Source organism: Diaphorina citri, unplaced genomic scaffold (genome assembly GCF_000475195.1).
Source record: "Diaphorina citri unplaced genomic scaffold, Diaci psyllid genome assembly version 1.1 scaffold4, whole genome shotgun sequence".
NCBI lineage: Eukaryota > Metazoa > Arthropoda > Insecta > Hemiptera > Psyllidae > Diaphorina > Diaphorina citri.
The window spans coordinates 189,412-210,728 of NW_007377443.1; the positions used below are offsets into that span (position 1 = coordinate 189,412).

Below are 21,317 nucleotides of genomic sequence, written 5' to 3' on the forward strand. Positions count from 1 at the left end.
TGTTGTTTGTTTACATTTCAGACTTTGAAAATTTTACCGACTTGGTGAACTTTGAAAATTTTCTTCAACCTGTTGAATTTTTTGTGTGTGGTGTTGGATTTTATTCCTTTTCAATTTCAATATTTCAATTAGTTGTGTGCTTTATTTATCTAATCATGGATAACCAGTCTAATGCTGAGATTAACATTTTAACTGCCAAAAAAGATAGGCTTAAAAGTTGAAAAATCTGTTTACAAAAAAAAAAAAATCTTGTTTACCAACTTTGATTCTTGACTTTTCATTTTTAATCAGCCTTATCAAATCACTCTTATCGTCTTATCACTTAAATTTCAAACGGACCTTTTGGCTGATTTGGCTTTTTTGTATTGTCCGCTTGGTACTTGGGAGCTTTTCTCTGCGGGTACAGATTGTATCATTGTAAATGGTCAGTCTAGTGAGCAGTTGTATTTTACATTACATAAATGAAGAGAGCCAAGAAAACCTACGGTAGTTGCGTGAATACCTTCCAAAGTTTGAAGTACCTTACCCAATCCAAATTTCAACACACTAGATCCTCTGATAGTGAGGATTTGATTTCCCATTGTTTTCAGGTATGTATAGTTTGGTACCTGTTAAAGGTAGGCACTACTTCCTTACAATTTTATCAACACTTGCTCCGTTTTCTACAGTTTAATGATCCACCGGAAGTTGAAAAAGTACTACCTAAGTAGTGGTTGTTTACATTCTCTGTAAGTTCAACTAAGTACCCCTTGGTACTTTTGACAAATAACCAACAAAATAATTGGAATTGAAATTCCAATAAATATGAACTTGTGATCATTTTTCAGATACAGGACTCCAAACATGAGAAAGTGCCATGGAAAGCTATAGCATTGGCAGTCTTCCTGGCAATAGGGGGCATGGTTCAATTAACTGCTGGTGTACTAATCTTCACAGGACACATTGGAAAAGAGGTAACCAGAAAGGGGAACTGCCCCAGTAGCAGAGTAGTTGAGAAGCTGAGGGGGTGGGGATAATTTACATTAATTTAATTGATTAAAAAAGGAGACAAAAAGTCCATAAAATTTTCCATAGAAAAAAAAAATGTTGCTAAAGAATGCCTCAGGTTCAAAAATATAAATGTTACAAGTTAACAGGAACTAGGAAACCAATGGCAGATTTATTTCACTCAAGTTAAGTACCTTTTGTACATGTAGTTTCATTCAATATCAAAAAATCATATTCTTCTTCTTTTCAGTATGAGGACAGATTCTGGCCATTCCTCATCTTGGGAGTAATCATGTTCTTACCAGGGGCCTATCACCTGTTTGTAGCATTTGCTGCATATAAGAATATACCAGGATATTCTTTCTCTAGTATTCCTGATTTTGATTAAAAACATTGGATATTGTTGAAATATCAACATTTATAATCAAACATGTTGTGTCTGGACTTCAGAAGACACACAACTATCAGGTTGGAGCAGTGCCAATTAATAAACATCATGGTAATTATGCATTTTAGTCAGGACAGGAACAGTGATACATCAGATGCTTTGGATCAGCTAGTTATAAAGAGTTTATACCTACTGTACAAACTTGGTAAGTGAGCAAAGTTTAAGCACAAGTGATAGAATTCTAAAACACTCCCGGGAAAGTTCTAGGCTGTTTTCCGGTTAGCTTGTGTTAAGCTGAGGCAAGTGAGGTTAGTAAAAGGATGGGTGACCCAACTTTTTTAACCTGTGAGTGTGTGTGTGTGTGGTGGCAAATCGAACCCGGGTCTCCTGCCTGCCAGGCGAGTGTAGTAACCACTACGCTATGGAAGCTGATAGAGATAGGACTGCAATTGAAATTACATTAGGTACTTGCCTTTCTTTAATATAAGTAAAGAAACTAAATAATAATGAAACTCTGGAAGTTCTTTTACCTTTTTTAGGAAGATTTTGACGACGGTCTGGTTGGTTTTCAAGCGGTTGAAGAGATCGGATGAGATATTAGCCAAAGCATACGTGAGATGTAAGGACATTTCTTCGATGGAGTAGATATCTCTCAACTCTATGATGTCACCTTGCTCCTAAATGAAAAGAAATAAAAAACCAGTGAAAATTTTCTACCTGACGGAACTGTTACAATGGAGGTCTTATCGTCCCGAAATCGAAGAGAGGTAGACAGGATAGGAGAAAGCCAGCCATTCTGAGAATTTACCTTACTTGTATAGGATAATGTTTGCCTCAGGCGGGAATCAAACCGGCTACTTTCCTAGCTAACTAGGCTGGCTTTAATGATCTTTACTCTTATAATTATAAAAGCGACATCTATTCTATCATTCACACGCTGATCGCTCTATCTTGAGACTCCAAACACCTAGAGAGCTGAAATTTTGTAGAAATATTCCTAATGTATTCTAGATTGTTGTTGTAGCGGCATCAGCTGTAGCCGAATGGTAATAATAAAAAAGCCGAAATATAAACCGATCGATTTTCTGTGGTAAAGCACGAACAACTTGCTAGTTAAGAAGGTCTCATCTTGATCCCTTGTGTACTGCGTCCATAGACCTGAGCTGTTTCCTCCTCAGTTGACACAAATTTAAGCTGAATCTTCAGCTATTCAGCTGAAGTTTTAGACGAGGAGGATTCAGCTCTATGTTTAATGAGCTTGTGAATGAATTGTTATTAGTAAATAAAAAAACATATACCTACCTAACTTGCTAGTACTTACATAAAGGGAATAGATGCGCGACAAATTGGCACAGTTCTGAATGAGATCGAGAGCAAGATCTGTACGTTTATAATGACACAGGTAATTGACACACCCCCGAGTAAAACTTGTGCTGAGTGCAAGCCGCCGCGCTCCCAGTTCCAATGTGCTCGATATGACGGGGAACAGCTGATCACCGAGATGATAGTATTCGTTGTAAGTGTCATAGTACCAATTGCTTATGTAGAAGTATTCGTCCAGAATCATGAGAAGTATCTTTTGAAGCACTTGCGGGAAATCTGAAAAACAGCACATTTCATTGTCAATTTCTAGCTCATTATCAGGAAAAGCTGTTTCCTCCTCAGTCGACACAAACTTCAGCTATTAAAGCTGAAGTTTTAGACCGAGGTGATGGTCTCTAGCCATGTTAAATTGGCTCGTCCTGAACCGCAGTCAACCATCGTGAGGACTTGTGCTTGTTCTTTTCAAGCAGAGAGAACCCTTTGAAACCATCAGCTGGCTAGGCTCGTTAGAGCTAGCTGTTCTTCTCCCTGTTTATAGTCGCACAGCCAGATAGATGTAGGCAACTCTATGTATCAGTTGGCTAGGCTGGTTAGGGCTAGCTGTTCTTCTCCCTGTTTATAGTCGCACAGCCAGATAGATGTAGGCAACTCTATGTATCAGTTGGCTAGGCTGGTTAGGGCTAGCTGTTCTTCTCCCTGTTTATAGTCGCACAGCCAGATAGATGTAGGCAACTCTATGTATCAGTTGGCTAGGCTGGTTAGGGCTAGCTGTTCTTCTCCCTGTTTATAGTCGCACAGCCAGACGCTAGTCTACTCTGTTTAATCTATTCTTCTCCTTTTCCTCCCCAACCCCCTCCTTATTCATCCTCTCCTTTTTTTTTAATTTCTTTTTCTCTCTCTTCTTCTTTTTCTGTGGGTGCAAACTACTGCGATGGATACCTACATATGTAGGATTAGTTTACTTTTAGTACTATGTAAGTGTAAGTTTAGTCTTAAGGTCTAGAATTAAAAAAAAGTAAAATATAATAAAACATATATTATTATACCTCCCCTAGCTAGAAAAATGTAGGCAACTCTATGCACTCACCCGTCGTCGAGTAGGCTTTGATCTTGTGGAGAAATAGCAAGGTCCGACACATGTTTAGGCTGACGTACTTGTCCTCACGGTACGTGTTGAGCAGTAGGGTCACCACCTGACAGTACTGTTCTAAATCTGACTCCTGCCAATTCAGACGCCACTTGGTCAAATCTTCTTCCAATAAGCTGTATTCTGGGGAAAACAAACAAAAATAAATTTACATTTAAAATGAAAAAGGCTTAATAAAAAAATCCTTTAAAAAAAAAAAAAAAAATAATAATAATAATAATATATATATAAAAAAAAAATCTAGCTGAAATGCAATCCAAGGAGAACAGAGGACTCCTTAGGGGAGGTATAAATTTTCATCCCCAATATTATTCCATGATTTGACTACAATAAATAGCCTACTGCCCGGGGTAAAGGGACTCTTTCATCCTATTCTAGCAGTATGCATATGAAATTATGTATATATAGGCCGGGCGGCGCTCCGGACTCTTGACGTTCGCGCGCCTCCCGGCACGCTTGATAAGCACTATGATTACTTACTCTGCAGAACAGATACTGCTTCAGACCTCTTCTGGAATTGTGACAGAAACAACCAAATCTTCAAAGGGGACCACTTGTCTTCACAAATCTGTAATAGTTGGTAACACAATCGGTGTGGTCAGACAAGATTATTACTGTTGCTCTTCACATTATTGTGAGGCATTATCCTGATAATGGTAGCTGCATTACTTAAATGTCCTTTGTGATTTTTTTTTTTGTACAAAAAATTTGGACCGATTGCAATACCTACCTACTTTCTCATTACTAGTATAGCTTCGCTATAACTGTAGTAATCTAGTAATAGAAAGAAATAACGTTTCATTTATTCGAAGAGAGAAGGAAAACAGCTAAAAAGCCGGCCGTTTTGAGAACGAATCTTATATGTGTAGAACAAAGTTTCCCCTGGCCGGTACATGGCCTAGCGCTTACAAGGAAAACGACGAACTTTATCTGTTTACTTAGAATAAAGTTCACCCCAGGCGAGATTCAAACCAGTGGTCCAGCGCTTACAAGACAGGCGCACTCCCCTCTAAGCTAAATAGGCTGGCTCCATTCACGCTCAGACCATCTGAGAGTGTGTGGCGGAAAAAGCTTCCGAGCTATATCTGTTAGACCGTCTCAGACAGACCTAGGTGTGTCAGACGGTCTGAGCGTCAGTGGCCAGCATAATAAAGGAATTTTTAATTGTGTTAAGCATACTTAAATGCTCGTCACAAATATCGTTCGCGTTCCCCAATCATTACACCTAGATAAATTTTATGACTTGATTTGGAATCGAACCATCAACCTCCAGATCTAAAGTCCTACGGGTTAACCAGTGTACCACTGAGGTTGGCTGGCCGGCATAATAATAATAGACTCTTGAGTGGAAGGCAACCACTAGGCGAGGTTAACGCCTTAGGCGTTCTGTACCCTTAGAGCTCCATTATTATGTGACCATACCAAAACTCCATACCGTAAAAAATACCATACCATAATATTGAATAATGAAACAATAGATGGCTTACCACGGGGGTTTTGATAAAGGCATCCACATTGAATTTAGTCAGTTCAGTCACGTGCTCATAATCCACGTTTGTAGTTACAGACCCAGGATCTATCACTTTGTTCAGAACTACTTCGTACAGATTCCGCAACACCTCAACACTTTGCCTCTCACCTGAAAGTCATGTGATATCAGCTAGTTCATTAACCGAGCAGAGTAAAGAATTTGTTTTATAGTAAATGCCGTTTCTTTGTGTTATTCTATCACAACCAACTTTTGTGCTCGCACTGTAGGATTTTTCAAATGTCTCAATAATCCAGCATCCAACCTACAATGCTGGCACCGGTCGCAGTGCGCATTTATATTACATAGCTACTCATTTTCCTCACGAGGCTGAACGGACCTCACAATAGCCAGTCACGGAATCAAACCTATGCATGATACAAATTTTTGACATCGCCGGGAATCGGACCCGGGTCTCCCGCGCGCAAGGCGAGTGCAGTGACTACTACGCCATGGGAGCTGATGACTTGAATAATATGTGAACCAAAGCCCACGCTATAACGCCGGTTTTACATGAGTTCCTGGTGTCGGACCTGATGGTTGGACTGGTGTAGTACCATTAACGTCTATTGTTGCCTCACATGTAGTAAAATATATGATGAGGTGTTGACGTGATCTTGAAAATAATAATAATAATAATAATAATAATAATAATAAAAGTTGACTTACACAGTGTCTCGTTTAGGAACTTGGTTCGAGCCAGTGGACTGGAATAGAATTGCCGAATGAAACTCATCTTATCCGTCTTGCTCAAGTATGTATACTCTCTGAGGCTAGATATAAAGCTGGCGACTGCATCCGAGTGATGTACTGAGGGTGCTGACGAAACCAATCATGTAAAAGAAACAATCAAGTTAAGTTCTGAAAACTAGATAGGTGAGATTACTATAAGTGAGTTAAAAAACGAGTTCTATTTTTTTTCGTTTTAGTTCATTGAACGAGTAATTCTTTTTCATGACTCACTCACTCTATACACATCTCTAGTTCTGATGAGTGTTCTGTCGGGATGAGTGACTGACTGGCCAGTTGGGTATACAAGCTGATGAAGTACCTACCGTTGTATTAAGACATTTCAGTTGTGTTAAGCATAAATGCTTGTCACAAAAAACTTTAGCATAGATAAATAAACAGCAACTCACCTTCAATACGGGTCCTCGGTTCATTCATGCTGTCTAATACATTTTCTTCTTGTCTCATTCGTTTGTTTCTTGTTGTCAAGTTATCCTCTTCTTCACCACTATCCTCATACACAATTCTCTGAATTTCTCTTATATCAGGCGTATTATTAAACGAGATTCTTCTCTTCCTTTGCTCGTTTGTAGATTCTGTTTGACTACCTTGGTTGTTATTAGACCTGTTCGTAATGGATTCTTGAGACACATTGTTTACGCCGGGTTCATTTTCGCGTGTATTAAATGATTCCGGGACTCCGTTGCTGTCATCCGAATCAATATCAATGACACTTACGATTTTCGGGCTTGGTACTACGACATCTAAAACTTCAATATCATCGTCCTGAGAACAGTTAGCAGTGGTGGGATCCCATTGAGAAGATCTTGAGTCAACACTTGAATTGCATCGAATGACTTCTTGGTCCGGACTTTGAGTCTGAAAGATATTTTGATCCCATTGAGAAGATCTTGAGTCAACACTTGAATTGCATCGAATGACTTCTTGGTCCGGACTTTGAGTCTGAAAGATATTTTGACCAAAGGGACCGGTCGTTCTTTCAACTGTGCTGTCTCGTGTAGGAGATGACTTGAATGTGTTGGTCATTTTCCAAAACTCTGCCGAAATATTGCTAAATTCTTCTTGTGTATACTTGCCAAATACTCCTGAAGTTGAGTTACCAAGCCATTCTGAAAATGTTGTGCCCAATACTGGTGGAGAAGAAGTTTTGTTAAGTATGCCCGGGGACGAAGTTTGGCCTAATATTCCTGAAGTCGATTTGTCCACTGCTTCAGATGTGGACGTTTTTCCAAATATTTCTGGGGCAGATTTTTTGCCAAAAAATCCCAAGTTTGATTTTCCAAATACTTCTGGAGTGGTACTGTGGCCATATAGTGTTGAAGTTAATTTGTCCAATATTTGAGGTCTAGAATTTTCGTCATTTGAAGTTGATTTGTCCAACACTTCAGATGTAGAAATTCTGCCAAATAATCTTGACGTTGATCTTTCCAATACTTGAGATGTAGAATTTTCGTCATTTGAAGTTGATTTGTCCAATACTTGAGGTCTAGAATTTTCGTCATTTGAAGTTGATTTGTCCAACACTTCAGATGTAGAAGTTCTGCCAAATAACCTTGTTTCCAATACTTGAGATGTAGAATTTTCGGGATTTGAAGTTGATTTGTCCAATACTTGCGATGTAGAATTTTCGTCATTTGAAGTTGATTTGTCCAATACTTCAGATGTAGAAGTTCTGCCAAATAGTCTTGAAGTTGATCTTTCCAATACTTGAGATGTAGAATTCCTGTCATTTGAAGTTGATTTGTCCAATACTTCAGATGTAGAAGTTTTGCCATTTGAAGTTGATTTGCCTAATTCTTTAGGCACAGAACTTGTGCCAAATATTTCTGCAATAGAATTTTTGCCAAAAAATCCCAAGTTTGATTTTCCAAATACTTCTGGAGTTGTAGTTTTGCCAAGTACACCTGAGGGGGACGTCTTCTCCAATACTCCTGGTGAAACAGGTTTACTAGATACTTCTTGGGTAGAAGTCTTGCCAAATATTCCGGACGTAGATTTGTTACATGAGACTGAAAAACTGACAGCTTCTTCAAGAGTTGGAAAAGATTTCGTGCTAGAAATTCCGCTACCAGAAGGTTGCTGTACATACACCTGAGGGGGACGTCTTGTCCAATACTTCTGGTGAAACAGGTTTACTAGATACTTCTTGGGTAGATGTCTTGCCAAATATTCCGGACGTAGATCTGTTACATGAGACTGAAAAACTGACAGCTTCTTCAAGAGTTGGAAAAGATTTCGTGCTAGAAATTCCGCTACCAGAAGGTTGCTGTACTTGAATAGCAACATTTCCTGAATCATTGATGTTGGATGACCGTACGCAGTCAGTATTACATAAGTTGGAAGAACAATGGTTAGAGGACTTATCAGAGCTGTTAGAGTAGTCGGGTTGATAGTCATTGGATGTGGCCATTTGGGTGGCAGTATTGTTCACGATATCAACATTTCCTGAATCATTGATGTTGGATGACCGTACGCAGTCAGTATTACATAAGTTCGAAAAACAATGGTTAGAGGACTTATCAGAGCTGTTAGAGTAGTCGGGTTGATAGTCATTGGATGTGGCCATTTGGGTGGCAGTATTGTTCACAAAATGTTCAGAACGACCGCCTTTATCCTGAGATTCAACATGATTCGAAGTTCGTACATTTCTATTTTCACTGATAGTTCCACCTCTATCTTTCTTCGACAGATCGTTTTCCTCTACCACTGTGTGTTGTAAGGACCGTACTCCACTCTCGACATGTTTACTAATGCTCACGATTGAGTTTGTGCTCGGTTCTTCATTCAAGTGTAACCTTACAATAAAGCTGGGCATAGTTCGTAACCAGTCTGTATATCTTTTACTACGGTAGTTTTTCAGCTTTGTTAACAAATCAAGGTGGTTTTTCTGGGGAAAAAGTGTAACGTGGGACCCATTGGGATACATTTTGAGCACAGTTTTGACAAAATAGTCACAATCAACCTTATCTCTCTTGACTAGAACCTGGTGCATCGTGTTTACTACAAAAGGAGTCCTTATTTCCATCTCTTCTTCCACCATAATTTTGAATGCTTCAAAATACAAACCTGTTTCGTGCACTACACGAGGAAGAATCTGAAAAAGAAATAACGCAGAATGTAATTTATATCTTGTTTATTCTGTTCTAAGTAAGAGTACTTTTTTAATTTAGTGCAGCAGTCAAAACAAGGATCGTGTCTAAGCACAGGGTAGTGCGCGCCCGCTGGCAAATTTTACACGGTATATAAGTACTACTTAGGATGAGAATCCTTTGAAAATCGAACATACAATACGATATCAACCAATCCCTTCATCTTCATACGATATCAATCAATCCAACACCAGCCAAAAACACTCCTGAAAATTTCCAACTTTAAGTCTAAAATCTTAACCAGTACGTACATACCTTGGACGTATAATACCACTGTCTTTTTTGTCGGGAGATCAATATAGTTTTGGCACATTTCATGGCAAACTCCAGTATCATGTTATCAAACACCTGGGAATTCAGAATACCGTTAGTATTAAGATACAGTAGAATCTCGATGATTTCAACTCCAAAATCTATTGTTTTCTTCCTATCTTTCATAGGATATCCTATATCCTATCATATCAGAGGAAAAGATCATAGAAAGTGATTATTTCAACCTACCCCAGGTCCTAATTAGTTGAAATAATCGAGGTTCTACTGTAACTGCAGCGGACAACAAATGGCGCAATATATGTATTTTGGTGGACAAAATTCGAGGAAAGCATAAAAAAAAAGGAAGACCTAATCATTTAATACTGTTGTATGTTTGTTTAGTAGCAATGAGATCATATAGGAGCACTAAGTATGGTCTATCAAAAATATAATATGTGACCATAATGGAGTCCCAAACTATTGAATGGTGGATCATTGGATATGTACTCACCTCATCATTAGCGAGAACAATCACCAGTCGCGTCACAGAGGTAACCAGCGTTTTATAACGCTCTCCAAGTAACGTTTGAAGTAAGTTCAAAAGCTGCGAGAATTTATAAGTCCCATTCCATTGAAGTGCATAGCAGGCTACAGCCATACGCATTACATTCAGACTGTTGTTTGTGAAAAGTCTATTTATGTAGGGCCATCTTCGTTCACAGGATACAGTACAGATAAAGTCGAGAAGAGAATAATACGATGACCGTAGCTGAGAAGCTACTTCCTGCAACAAGAATATATCCCTCAATATACATTATACATACATAAATGCATAAATCCTATCTCACGATATAAAATGTTTTTGTACATCAGATTTTGACCGCGATTAGGACCTTTTTTTGGAGTTCTACAATTTACTGACCCAATAAATCTGAAATTAAACACGGTGTTTTCACCTTTCCCCTTCATAATTAATACAAAGTTGCAAAATTGAAAGAACAGTTTAGAAATTTTCACAAAAATACTAGGCTTAAACTGTAAATGAAAGTCTTGCCAAACTTATACTAGGAAATAAAATCTTACCTGTTTGACAAGAAGAATGTTGTCTGTACTAAAATCAAAAACTTCTTTGTTGTTCACAGTTTTGGAGTTGACATTTCTATCTAGTGGCGGACAGTTATTCAAGTTCATTCCGCAACTCGGCTCCATGGTCCTTAATCTATTCTCTCGACTCTCACTACTCGGTATTACGTTATCTGTCCCTGTCTTTTCTTTTTGATTTTCTCGACGGACTTTCTTGGCCTCATTTTCTACGTTTTGCAAAGTCGAAGGTCTAGATTCACTTTCGAAGGTTTTCACTCCATTCGAATTTTCATTACTAATCACACTGCTATCTGCAGGCCTGATGTTAATTTCGTTGCAATCCTTGGAAAAAGTTTTTCTCGGTCCAGAACGGGACACAGACTCTTTTGTTTTCATTGGTGAAGAATCGCTTTGGAATTCATTAGTTTGGTGAGGCATTTGTATATTTTTCTCAATGGGAGACTTATCATTGCCCGGAGTGGGACTGCGTCTGGAGGGTTCATTTGTTTCATTCATGCTAGAGGTTACATTGTTGGAACCGATATCTAAATTGGATGATTGGCTGTTCTTCTCACTCGGAGTATCTTGATCCTTAAGATCTTCATCAAAATCTAATTCATCATTGGCGACAAAATCCAATATCACACCTGATTTTTTAGCAGGTTCGGGTGATTTATTGGAACTAGACACATATTTGGTTGAATCTTCTACACATGGAACGGGATCAAGCGGTTTACCAGAAGTTGTAGGGGTTGAAACTTCTGCACAAGGAGCGGGATCAGGTGATTTACAGGAACTGGTCGTAGGGGTTGAAACTTCTACACAAGGAGCGGGATCAGGTGATAAATCGGAACTTGCCGTAGGGGTTGATACTTCTACATAAGGAGCGTGATTAGGTGCTATATCGGAACTGGTCGTAGGGGTTGAAACTTCTACACAAGGAGTGGGATCAGGTGATATATCGGAAGTTGTAGGGGTTGAAACTTCTACAAAAGAAGTGGGATCAGGTGATATATCGGAGGTTGTAGGGGTTGAAACTTCTACACAAGGAGTGGGATCAGGTGCTTTATCGGAACTTTCCGTAGGGGTTGAAACTTTTACACATGGAGCGGGATCAGATATATCGGAAGTTGCCGTAGGGGATGAAACTTCTACACATGGAGCGGGATCAGTTGATTTACAGGAACTGGTCGTAGGAGTTGAAACTTCTACACATGGAGCGGGATCAGATGATATATCGGAAGTTGTCGTAGGAGTTGAAACTTCTACACAAGGAGCGGGATCGAGTGATTTACAGGAACTGGTAGTAGGGGTTGTATCTGCTACAAAAGGAGTGGGATCAGATGATTTACCGGAAGTTGTAGGGGTTGAAACTTCTACATAAGGAGCGGGATCAGGTGCTATATCGGAACTATCCGTAGGGGTTGAAACTTCTACACAAGGAGTAGGATCAGGCGATTTACTAGTCGTAAGTACATCTTTGGTTGAAACTTCGATAGTAGATATATCGCTCATTTGTTCATTATTTTCAGTACTACTTTTGCTTATTGGTTCTCTCACCACTTCATTTTCAACTGTTCTTGTATTCCATTTCTGTATGATATTTTTAATATTTTTCTTCAAAAGCTGACCTTCAACAGACTGATTCATTTGGCCGTCACGTGTCGATGTAGTTTTACCACGTTTTTCATGAGTGTTTGATTTCTTCTCAGGATATTTCTTCGACATTTGACATTTAACACTGTCGTGCTCCTTGTTGGAATATTTCTTCTCATTGGAAGACTTCACTTCTTCACTCAGACGTCTTTTCCTTTTTGGCGAGCTTTTAGAAGTGTCAGGTTTAATGCTACCAGTAGACTTTCTTTTTTGAGTGTTGCTACAATTAATATCTGTTGATTTACTAGGTGGTTCAATATCTTGTAATTTTCTTTTACCACAAACTGATGGATTACCTTTCAATTCATCTTGCATTATTTTATCTCTGTCGATGCTTTTCCCAATTTTTCGAACGTCATCTTTTAATTTTAAATTATCACGAATCAGTTCACAGTTATCCAATTTGTCATCACTCACACGCCGATGTTTTTCTTTGTCAAATCGATGTTTAAATGTTGGCCGGACAACCAGAGGACTAGATTTATCTTTGGGCATTCTTTTTACACTCTTTTGTGTTAACTTACAATTACTCTCTTCTTCGACTCCTTCGAAAATGTTTACAAATTTAATATTCCTGCTATTCATACTGAGCTCTTTTACCTTTGGTGAACATTTCACTTTGTCAGTTTCTTTTACTTTCTTTTTCAGAGGTTCAGGTTCACGAGTTAATTTTGCAGAAGTTTCTCGTTTTTTGTTATCATTAGCGATTTTTTCCTTCTTTGACATTTCACTCCCAACATTGGATTCGCGTGATTTTTTGGTTTCTTTGATGTTACTATTTAGTCCTTTTTCTAAACTTGTGTCTAAATTTAGGTTAGACATTTTATTTGAGTTTCTAGTTCGGTTTTTCAAATCTTTTATTACTTTGTCAGGTGAGGTTGAATCTGGAACTAAGTCTGGATTACAATTTGTTTCTATTATTTCCTTCAGAACTCGAGTTGTAGTATCTGGCACATCATTTGAATTCCCGTTATCATTTTGCACTTCTCTTCTAGTTCTACCTTCAATGTTCTTGTCCACTTCTTCAGATTTTGTGATTTGCATTTTTCCTGAATTCAAACTCTCATTTTGTTCTCCTCCTGAAATTTTACTGTCAACAATCGAATTGTCTCCCTTGTTTGTCTCTGGTATTTGGCTGTGCGAGTCTATTGGGCTATTAATATTTTTTGTTGCTTCTAGTTCCTCGGTTGCACTGTCAGCAAAGACGTCACTCACTAAATTTTGTAAATCCTTTGTTTGTTGAATAGTGGTTGTTTCAACAAGTTCAGGAACACTAGAACTATGTATTTCTTTCAAATGTCTTGTATTGGTTGCTGCTTCTAAATTTGTCTCAACTTTTGAAGCATCTATTTTCTTTGATTGTCTCATAACTGTTAAAGTTGTATTTTGAATAGGCTTGGGACTATTACAATTGGTGGTTTTCTCTACTTCACCAGCAGATTCACTTGTATAAGATCTCTCACATTTTTCACTGGACCTTGTTCTATTTAGATGTGATTTTTCATCAACAATAGATTCAACAGTTTGAGCTGTAAAATCTTCATGAGAAGGACCTGCAACAGAAGTAAGACAATATCGGACATACGTTAGGGTAGAGCGTAAAAACGATTTTTTTTTTTTTTTTTTTTTTTTTTAATAAAGTTTTTTAAATTTTTACACATTTTAACTTGAAATGATGATAATAAATTTCTATGTCGTTACTGGGAAATGCGAAAAATGAAGCTGTTTCTTCCATCACTTTCAAATATGTAGATATAAAATCGACTAATAGCAAAAGAAGAAGAAAGAAAAGACAAGCAGAGGAGTTCAAGCCAAGTGAAAGAAAGCGCTAGTAACCGGAGAGGATTACTTAGGTGGTTAGGTTATACCGTTATATCGGTCTAACTTCTATTGTGTCCCTTTTATTAGAGACCGTGTTATGAGTTATGACCCCACCTATTCTTATTGGGTTAGGAGGTAGAGGAAATGAAGTTAATATGTACAAAGCAAACTACAGATTAAAAATTATAAACAGAAAGCAAGTCATCTTGAACCACAACCAAATTAATAGAATGAATGCACACTAAGACAGTTCAAGGTCTACCTTCAAACGATAGGCCATCATGGGTAGTTCTTAGCTTGAAAATTTTGACAATCCTATCCAAGCTTCCTTGATGAGTTGGGTCCGACTTCAAAATCTTGCTAACCCCACTCCTGAGTTCATACTTGGGCGTCGTTTGTTCTCTTGGACTACAAGAAGACCGCCGCTCTCTCAGATTCATTTGGTTGAGAAAGTTTCGTTTATTCTCACAGCAAATATTATTGTTCAGTGAGCAACCATCTGTTTTCATCTCCTGAGATATTTCGAAATTTCCTTTTTGTGTCCTGCCTTTTGCTGCAGGAAATTCACTAAGTTTTAAATTTTCCAATACCACTCGGACCTCATAGTTCACATTTGTAGGTGAGATAGTTTTCCTTTCTGTGAACATATCGGTTAGTATTTTAATTCGTGAAACTCTCTACTCAATGTTTAATGCACTTACGATTTCTTCCTCAAAGCTCCAAACTCGTCTGGGTTCCAAGTTCCAAATATACTAGAGATGCCTTAGTTACAACTTAAGTATTGTCATTATAGAATTTTTAATAAAAAAAAACAACAAAGTAGGTGAAAAAAAAAAAATGGTTCGGGTACATGTTAAATTTACATCAAAACGTCCTACAAAGACAAATGTTTTTCAGCAATGAAGAAAAAAAAAAAAAGACAAACGTTTGATCTAATTTCCCCAAAAAGTTAACTAGGTACTCTTACTAGTAGAAAGAACAAAATTTTACTAACTCTATGAGCATTTATTTATTACTTCCTTACCGTCATTTAGGATCAATTTTCGACAGGTTTCGAATCTATGCAGAGGACAATATTGACTGACACTCATTCTCAAACATCTGGCGTCCTTGGTACAACTGACAGCGATTCGGTTGCTTTCTATGATATTGTAGAATTTGTAACACTGGGAACATACTTTCTGGTCAACAAGCACTACCATCATCTGACAAACTTCGCAGATCACTTCTGAAACATGAAAGATATGTACCCACAAACTGGTTAAACAGCAAGAGCTGACTCAGCATTCCATGCTGACTGTATAGGGAAATGCAAGGAATAGTGCAGTTGAGTATTAATCAGTGCATCGAGCAAAATACTCACGTACCTATTTCATATTATTTTATAATTATTTTCCATAATATTGTTTTTCTTAATAAATATTATTATTTCCAAGTTATTTTCTTTTAATAAGACGTCATTGTATTATTTTTCCAAATAAATCATAAGTTTTTCTAAATAAATAATTAATTCTTTATTATTGTTATTTTTATTTTTTGTGTTTTCAAAATAAAACCTTTGATGGGTTTCAAAACACATGAGTTGAATGAGAAGGTTGTTAGATGAAATGAAGAACCTGTGTGGTCTGTGAAGACTATGTAGTAAGAAAGCTCCTTTTTTTCTTTTTCTTCTTCTTTTAGGTTTGATAGAGGGAACTGTAACAACAGAGGTCTTAAATCGTTACCCAGGGTACGCCTGGATGTAGTGGTAAATCTTTCTAATATAGGTATATCTACTCTTATATCGAATGACATTTGAGAATGGTAGGGATAACTTTTTCTTTTGTTTTTCAAGAGGTTTGATAAAGAGAACTGGTCTTATCGTCCCGAAATCAAACAAAGAAGGAGGACAGAATAGAAGAAAGCCAGGCGTTCCAAGAACGAACCTTACTTAAAGACAAAGTTCACCCCAGGTGACACTTTTACAAGACAGGTGGACTTCCTGTCTAACTAGGCTGGTGCACTAGTTTATTACCTGATTCATCTTTCCTGTGTACAGTAAGATCATTATCTTGATTTATCTCCTTTCCTTCTGTCCTTTGATGCTCATTGATATCACTTGACTGTAATGATTCAGTATCATTCCTGATATCTTCAACTTCTTTGATCATATTATTACTTGAATCCTTTGATGCTCATTGATATCACTTGACTGTAATGATTCAGTATCATTCCTGATATCTTCAACTTCTTTGATCATATTATTACTTGAAGGAGCAATATTTTGTTCAATACTAGTCTCACTCTTGTTTTGATCAAAGTCTGAAAGAAAATTGAAGATATGTAGTTAGGGAATATGTCCTGGAACATTGGTTTACTGGTAGCAAAGAGAACTTTTTGAAGAACATTACTGATTTGCAAAAAGTTAAAATACTGAATGTCATAATGTCATTTATTTAATGTTATTCATTAAGTAGTGTTATAAATATTATGAGCAGGCCTCCGTGGCCTAGTGGGCATTCTACTAGGCTTGCACGCCGGAGGTCCCAGGTTCAATTCCTGGCGGGGTCGAAGTTTTTTCGGCTCTGTACTTGAATTTCGGGGTGCACACAGCATCGTGAGAACGATTGAGTACCTAGCTACTTTAATTGAGTAGCGATCAGTGGCGGCATAACCAGTGTAAAATGATTATTGAAACATGGAAATTGATTGCAAAGGAGAAAGGAGGTAATGCTGTGATATCCACAAAAGTTGTGAAAACGCTGTGCTTTAAAACAAATTCATGATAGATTAACTATATGACATGGTAAATATACTTGTATTACTTCTTCAAAACTATATCACTTCAAAAACTTCTTCTAAGTTTGAAGAACCAAGTAGGGTTCCCAAAATAAAAAAAGGATTTTTTTTTGTTACTTAAGCATATTTAAATGCTTGTCACAAATATTAATCCCCGATTATTACACCTAGATAAATTCAAGACTTGACTTGGACTCAAACCACCAAACTCCAGATCCAAAGTCCAACGCGTTGACAAGTGCATCACTGAAGTTGGTGGGTTCCCAAAATGATAGAATTATAATTATAATGCCTTCTTACCATTTGCAGAATAAAAAAAGGATTTTTTTTTGTGTTACTTAAGCATATTTAAATGCTTGTCACAAATATCAATCCCCGATTATTACACCCAGATAAATTCAAGACTTGACTTGGACTCAAACCATCAAACTCCAGATCCAAAGTCCAATGCGTTGACAAGTGCATCACTGAAGTTGGTGGGTTCCCAAAATGATAGAATTATAATTATAAGTAATGCCTTCTTACCATTTGCAATGATTTGCACACATTTCTGATACTTGTGTAATGGACAATACTTGGACGGAGAAAACTTCACACAGCTTGTATCATTTCGACAGCTCAATGGTAGACTGTTGGTTTGAATGGTCAAGTAAAACTGGTAGCATTTATTACACACCTCATTGTTCCATACAGAGGCCACACGATTAGCTAGGCACACTGCACACTTAACTGTGAAATAAAAGGAAATTAGAGGTTAAAATTGAAGTTTTGGGATTACTCCTATACTCTTTACAAGTAATTCCTGGAATAATTCACATTTCAGTATCAAGCAAATTTTTTCCTCATAAAAATAAGAAAAGTAAAATCTGTATACCATAGATACCTAGGTCCACAACTACAAACATACATGGTTGATTATTTACTTACTTTTGTGGTTGCCTTGCTGTTCTATTTTTGTGAAAGCATACATAGAGGACATAGTGTGCTGTTCCTGACTTGCATGATCTTGACTAGCATTGGCACTAGTGTTGCTTGGATGGTCACTAGCATTGCTTGCATGGTCTTCACTAGCATTGCTTGGATGAGCACTAGCATTGCTTGGATGAGCACTAGCATTGCTTGGATGGGGACTAGCATTGCTATGGACACAAGCATTGTTTGGATGGGCACTAGGATGGCCCTCACTAGTAATACTTGCATGGTCACTGGCATTACTTGCATCATCCTGACTAGAATTACTAGGATGACTAGAATCCTTTTGTTTAATGACAATATAAAAGTTTGTTTCTTCCTCCATGCTGTCATTGCCATGGCTACTATTATGAGAGGATGGGCTTTTTTTACTTTTCCCTGAAGATGAAAAAGAAAGAAAATAAGTAAAAAAAATAAAAATAAATAAAATAATCAAGTAGGAAAATAGGTGTACAAGAAAGAAAGAAGTATAGAACAGGAAGAAATGTGTGTCAGTAGCATTAGCTTGAACACAAAGAATTTTGGTCAGTAGGTACTTAGGTACATTTTTTCCTCCACCTGTGCAAGTACTCCTAAATTGTTTTAGCAGGTTGAATATGTAGGTGGACTGTAAGTACTGGAGTGAAAATAAAAGAGAAATAGTTTGACTTTAAGAATCTGAGTCTCAGTACCTAGCAATCATTCCTAGCAATTTAACCCTCGAGTTCTACAGATCCCTAAATCACTAGTTTGTTTCCTATTAGATATCAAAAAGAGAATAAAATTATACTTACTTGAGTTTTTTCTTTCCAAATAGATTTGGCATTTCAATCTGAGTCTCAGTACCTAGCAATCATTCCTAGCAATTTAACCCATTGAGTTCTACAGATCCCTTAATCACTAGTTTGTTTCCTATTAGATATCAAAAAGAGAATAAAATTATACTTACTTGAGTTTTTTCTTTCCAAATAGATTTGGCATTTCAAGTAAAAAATAATAATAAAATAATCAAGTAGGAAAATAGGTGTAAGTACAAGAAAGAAGTATAGAACAAGAAGAAATGTGTGTCAGTAGCATTAGCTTGAACACAAAGAATTTTGGTCAGTAGGTACTTAGGTACATTTTTTCCTCCACCTGTGCAAGTACTCCTAAATTGTTTTAGCAGGTTGAATATGTAGGTGGACTGTAAGTACTGGAGTGAAAATAAAAGAGAAATAGTTTGACTTTAAGAATCTGAGTCTCAGTACCTAGCAATCATTCCTAGCAATTTAACCCTCGAGTTCTACAGATCCCTAAATCACTAGTTTGTTTCCTATTAGATATCAAAAAGAGAATAAAATTATACTTACTTGAGTTTTTTCTTTCCAAATAGATTTGGCATTTTATAAACTTATGGAGAGGGCAGAAGTTGGATGGTGTGTATTGGAAACACCTAATGTCTTGTGTACAGCTCACTTGAGTAACATTATTTTTGAGTGCTTCAAAGAACTGAACACAGTCAATGCATACTTTGGCTTTACATTGAGTGGATTTTCTTTCACAAACCAAGCACTTGGCTGAAAAAAGAAAAAGAAACGGTAATGTAATTATAAACATAATATCTCTTGTATGCTCATAAGGTACCTATCAGGTACACCTCCTGACAGACAGACCTCTTCAGCTGTACCTGTCAGGTCTACCTGATAGTGTGTGTGCTCATCAGATGTCATCAGTGAGTGGCTGGTCTTACACAGCACTAATAGATGTATGAGGTAGCACATAACATGACCATGTGTGGTGTGATGTGTATGTGGTGTTTTTATGTGTGTGTGTGTGTGTGTGTGTGTGTGTGTGTGTGTGTGTGTGTGTGTGTGTGTGTGTGTGTGTGTGTGTGTGTGTGTGTGGTGAGGTAGCACATAACACGACCATGTGTGGTGTGATGTGTATGTGGTGTTTTTATGTGTGTGTGTGGTGTCAACCACTGGTAAGGATGGGTCAACCACTAGTTTCAGCATATTGCTATTATTTTATGCCTTTGACAACACTTGAAATATTTGAAGTCAATAGCCAAAAGCACATATGTGACAATAACTAAATCAAACATACCTTTAGTGGGAGACTTGAATTTTTTCAATACAATATTGTTCATTTCTTCAATTGCACCTTTTAGCACTTTTTATGGCATAAACTTTGAATAAGTATTTCCGCTTCTTTAATCTGCAAACAAAATGGAAGAGGGTAAGTAAATAATCAAGTAAAGAGACACATGAATAAAGGCAAGGTACTTGTGCAGAAGTCACATCCGTGGAACATTGCTACCAAAGGAACTGGCACAAACAAGCAGTGACCAATGTTATTATAGGGTTACATTAAACGCAAGAAGGAGTTTTCACAATTAAAGCAGTGATTAGTGTTATTATAGGGTTAGGTTAAATACAAAAAAGAGCTTTTCTTTTCCACAAACATGACTTCTGCATAATTACCAAAGGCAAAATAAACCCCTCAAAATTATTGCAGCTGCTTGGATTTTCCCCTGAACATGTTTCAACTTAATAATCAAACAAATAATTAATTGGACATGGCTTCTTAACAAATGCTTTTTTTGGTCCACCTATCTCAGAACCCACAATCACAAGGCTGTATCCAGGATTTTGTCAAGGGAAGGCGGAAGGGGGCCCAAATAGAGGGGGGGGGTAAATACTGGATTGATTTTATGCTGTCCACCTACCCATTTACTTACATTTGATTTTTCAGGACCCAGGTCACAGGTTCATCTTTACATCATTTCACTACTTTAGGGGGTTGAGCTCACTGTTTTAAGTAGACTTGATTATTAATGACTTGATTTTTAGCTCAAGAACACTGTAATGCAACAGATTCCCTTTAATCCTTTCTCAGATCTAAAGACCTGTTTCCTGTTACTGTTTCTGCTTTTTCCATTTTCCTTCAAGTTCTTCCGAAAATCTAAAAACTAAAAAGTAAAAATAGTAAAATCCTCTCAAATTTCAAAATTACCGTACGCAGTATTGAAAAGAGGGAAGTTTGGCAACATTTCTTTTCCGTAAAAACTAAAAAGTTGATTTTTTTATCGGCTGCGGCTGCAGCATTTAAATAAAAATCGCCTACCGGTTAGGTGTATTTTATTGCGCGAAACAAAACAGGATCAAATATGGCTGAACCAATGAGATTGTGAGATTTCGCTGTGTTTACATCCAAAGCGGAATCTTATTGGTTCAGCCGTGTTTTGTTTAAAATCCAACCAGGAACGTCGCCCTGGATGAATGTGAAGCTAGCACGGGTTCTAAGCTTAACATAAAAAAAATCTGGTGTGAACATCACACGACTTTTCTTATTCTTTTAAATGATGCTTATTGAGTGTTCTTTTACCCTAACTTTTACCATATCTCTAAACGTTTTGTCGCTATAGCTGAAAACCGCCAAAAAACGGTCGAAATCTGCCCAAAAGCGGTCAAAATACCGCCAAGCGCAGCAACCATTTTAAAAAAGTAAAAATAGTAAAATCCT

The 21,317-nt window shown here is 37.3% G+C and overlaps 2 protein-coding genes across 2 annotated transcripts; one reads left to right on the forward strand and one right to left on the reverse strand.

Annotated features, from left to right (window-relative positions):
* The first annotated feature begins 260 nt into the window (after positions 1-260).
* Positions 261-1,591, forward strand: LOC103519753 (transmembrane protein 230-like). The gene is made up of 3 exons (XM_008484872.2): positions 261-590; positions 828-953; positions 1,238-1,591. Exons 1-3 carry the CDS (start codon positions 462-464, stop codon positions 1,373-1,375), a joined length of 393 nt encoding a protein of 130 aa, XP_008483094.1. The 5' UTR covers positions 261-461; the 3' UTR covers positions 1,376-1,591.
* Positions 1,592-1,830: 239 nt separating this feature from the next.
* On the reverse strand, positions 1,831-18,159 carry LOC103521309. The gene is made up of 19 exons (XM_026829616.1): positions 17,790-18,159; positions 17,388-17,591; positions 16,332-16,385; positions 16,099-16,257; positions 15,109-15,312; positions 14,347-14,721; positions 10,608-13,816; positions 10,036-10,308; positions 9,528-9,620; positions 8,690-9,217; positions 8,215-8,533; positions 7,051-8,027; positions 6,513-6,966; positions 6,043-6,192; positions 5,333-5,484; positions 4,326-4,413; positions 3,786-3,968; positions 2,697-2,974; positions 1,831-2,052 (listed from the first exon to the last, which is right to left on the reverse strand). Exons 1-19 carry the CDS (start codon positions 18,157-18,159, stop codon positions 1,831-1,833), a joined length of 8,292 nt encoding a protein of 2,763 aa, XP_026685417.1.
* Between the last annotated feature and the right edge of the window lie 3,158 nt (positions 18,160-21,317).

Excerpts from the sequence above, each read along its gene's own strand:
- LOC103519753 (XM_008484872.2), top strand. The coding sequence starts at position 462 with ATGAAGAGAGCCAAGAAAACCTACGGTAGTTGCGTGAATACCTTCCAA. Across the intron at positions 591-827 it reads TGATTTCCCATTGTTTTCAG|ATACAGGACTCCAAACATGA; the intron begins GTATGTATAGTT and ends ATCATTTTTCAG. Across the intron at positions 954-1,237 it reads CAGGACACATTGGAAAAGAG|TATGAGGACAGATTCTGGCC; the intron begins GTAACCAGAAAG and ends TCTTCTTTTCAG.
- LOC103521309 (XM_026829616.1), bottom strand. The coding sequence starts at position 18,159 with ATGGAGGAAGAAACAAACTTTTATATTGTCATTAAACAAAAGGATTCT. Across the intron at positions 8,534-8,689 it reads TGAACAATACTGCCACCCAA|ATGGCCACATCCAATGACTA; the intron begins ATGGCCACATCC and ends ACTGCCACCCAA. Across the intron at positions 8,028-8,214 it reads GGACAAGACGTCCCCCTCAG|GTGTACTTGGCAAAACTACA; the intron begins GTGTATGTACAG and ends CGTCCCCCTCAG.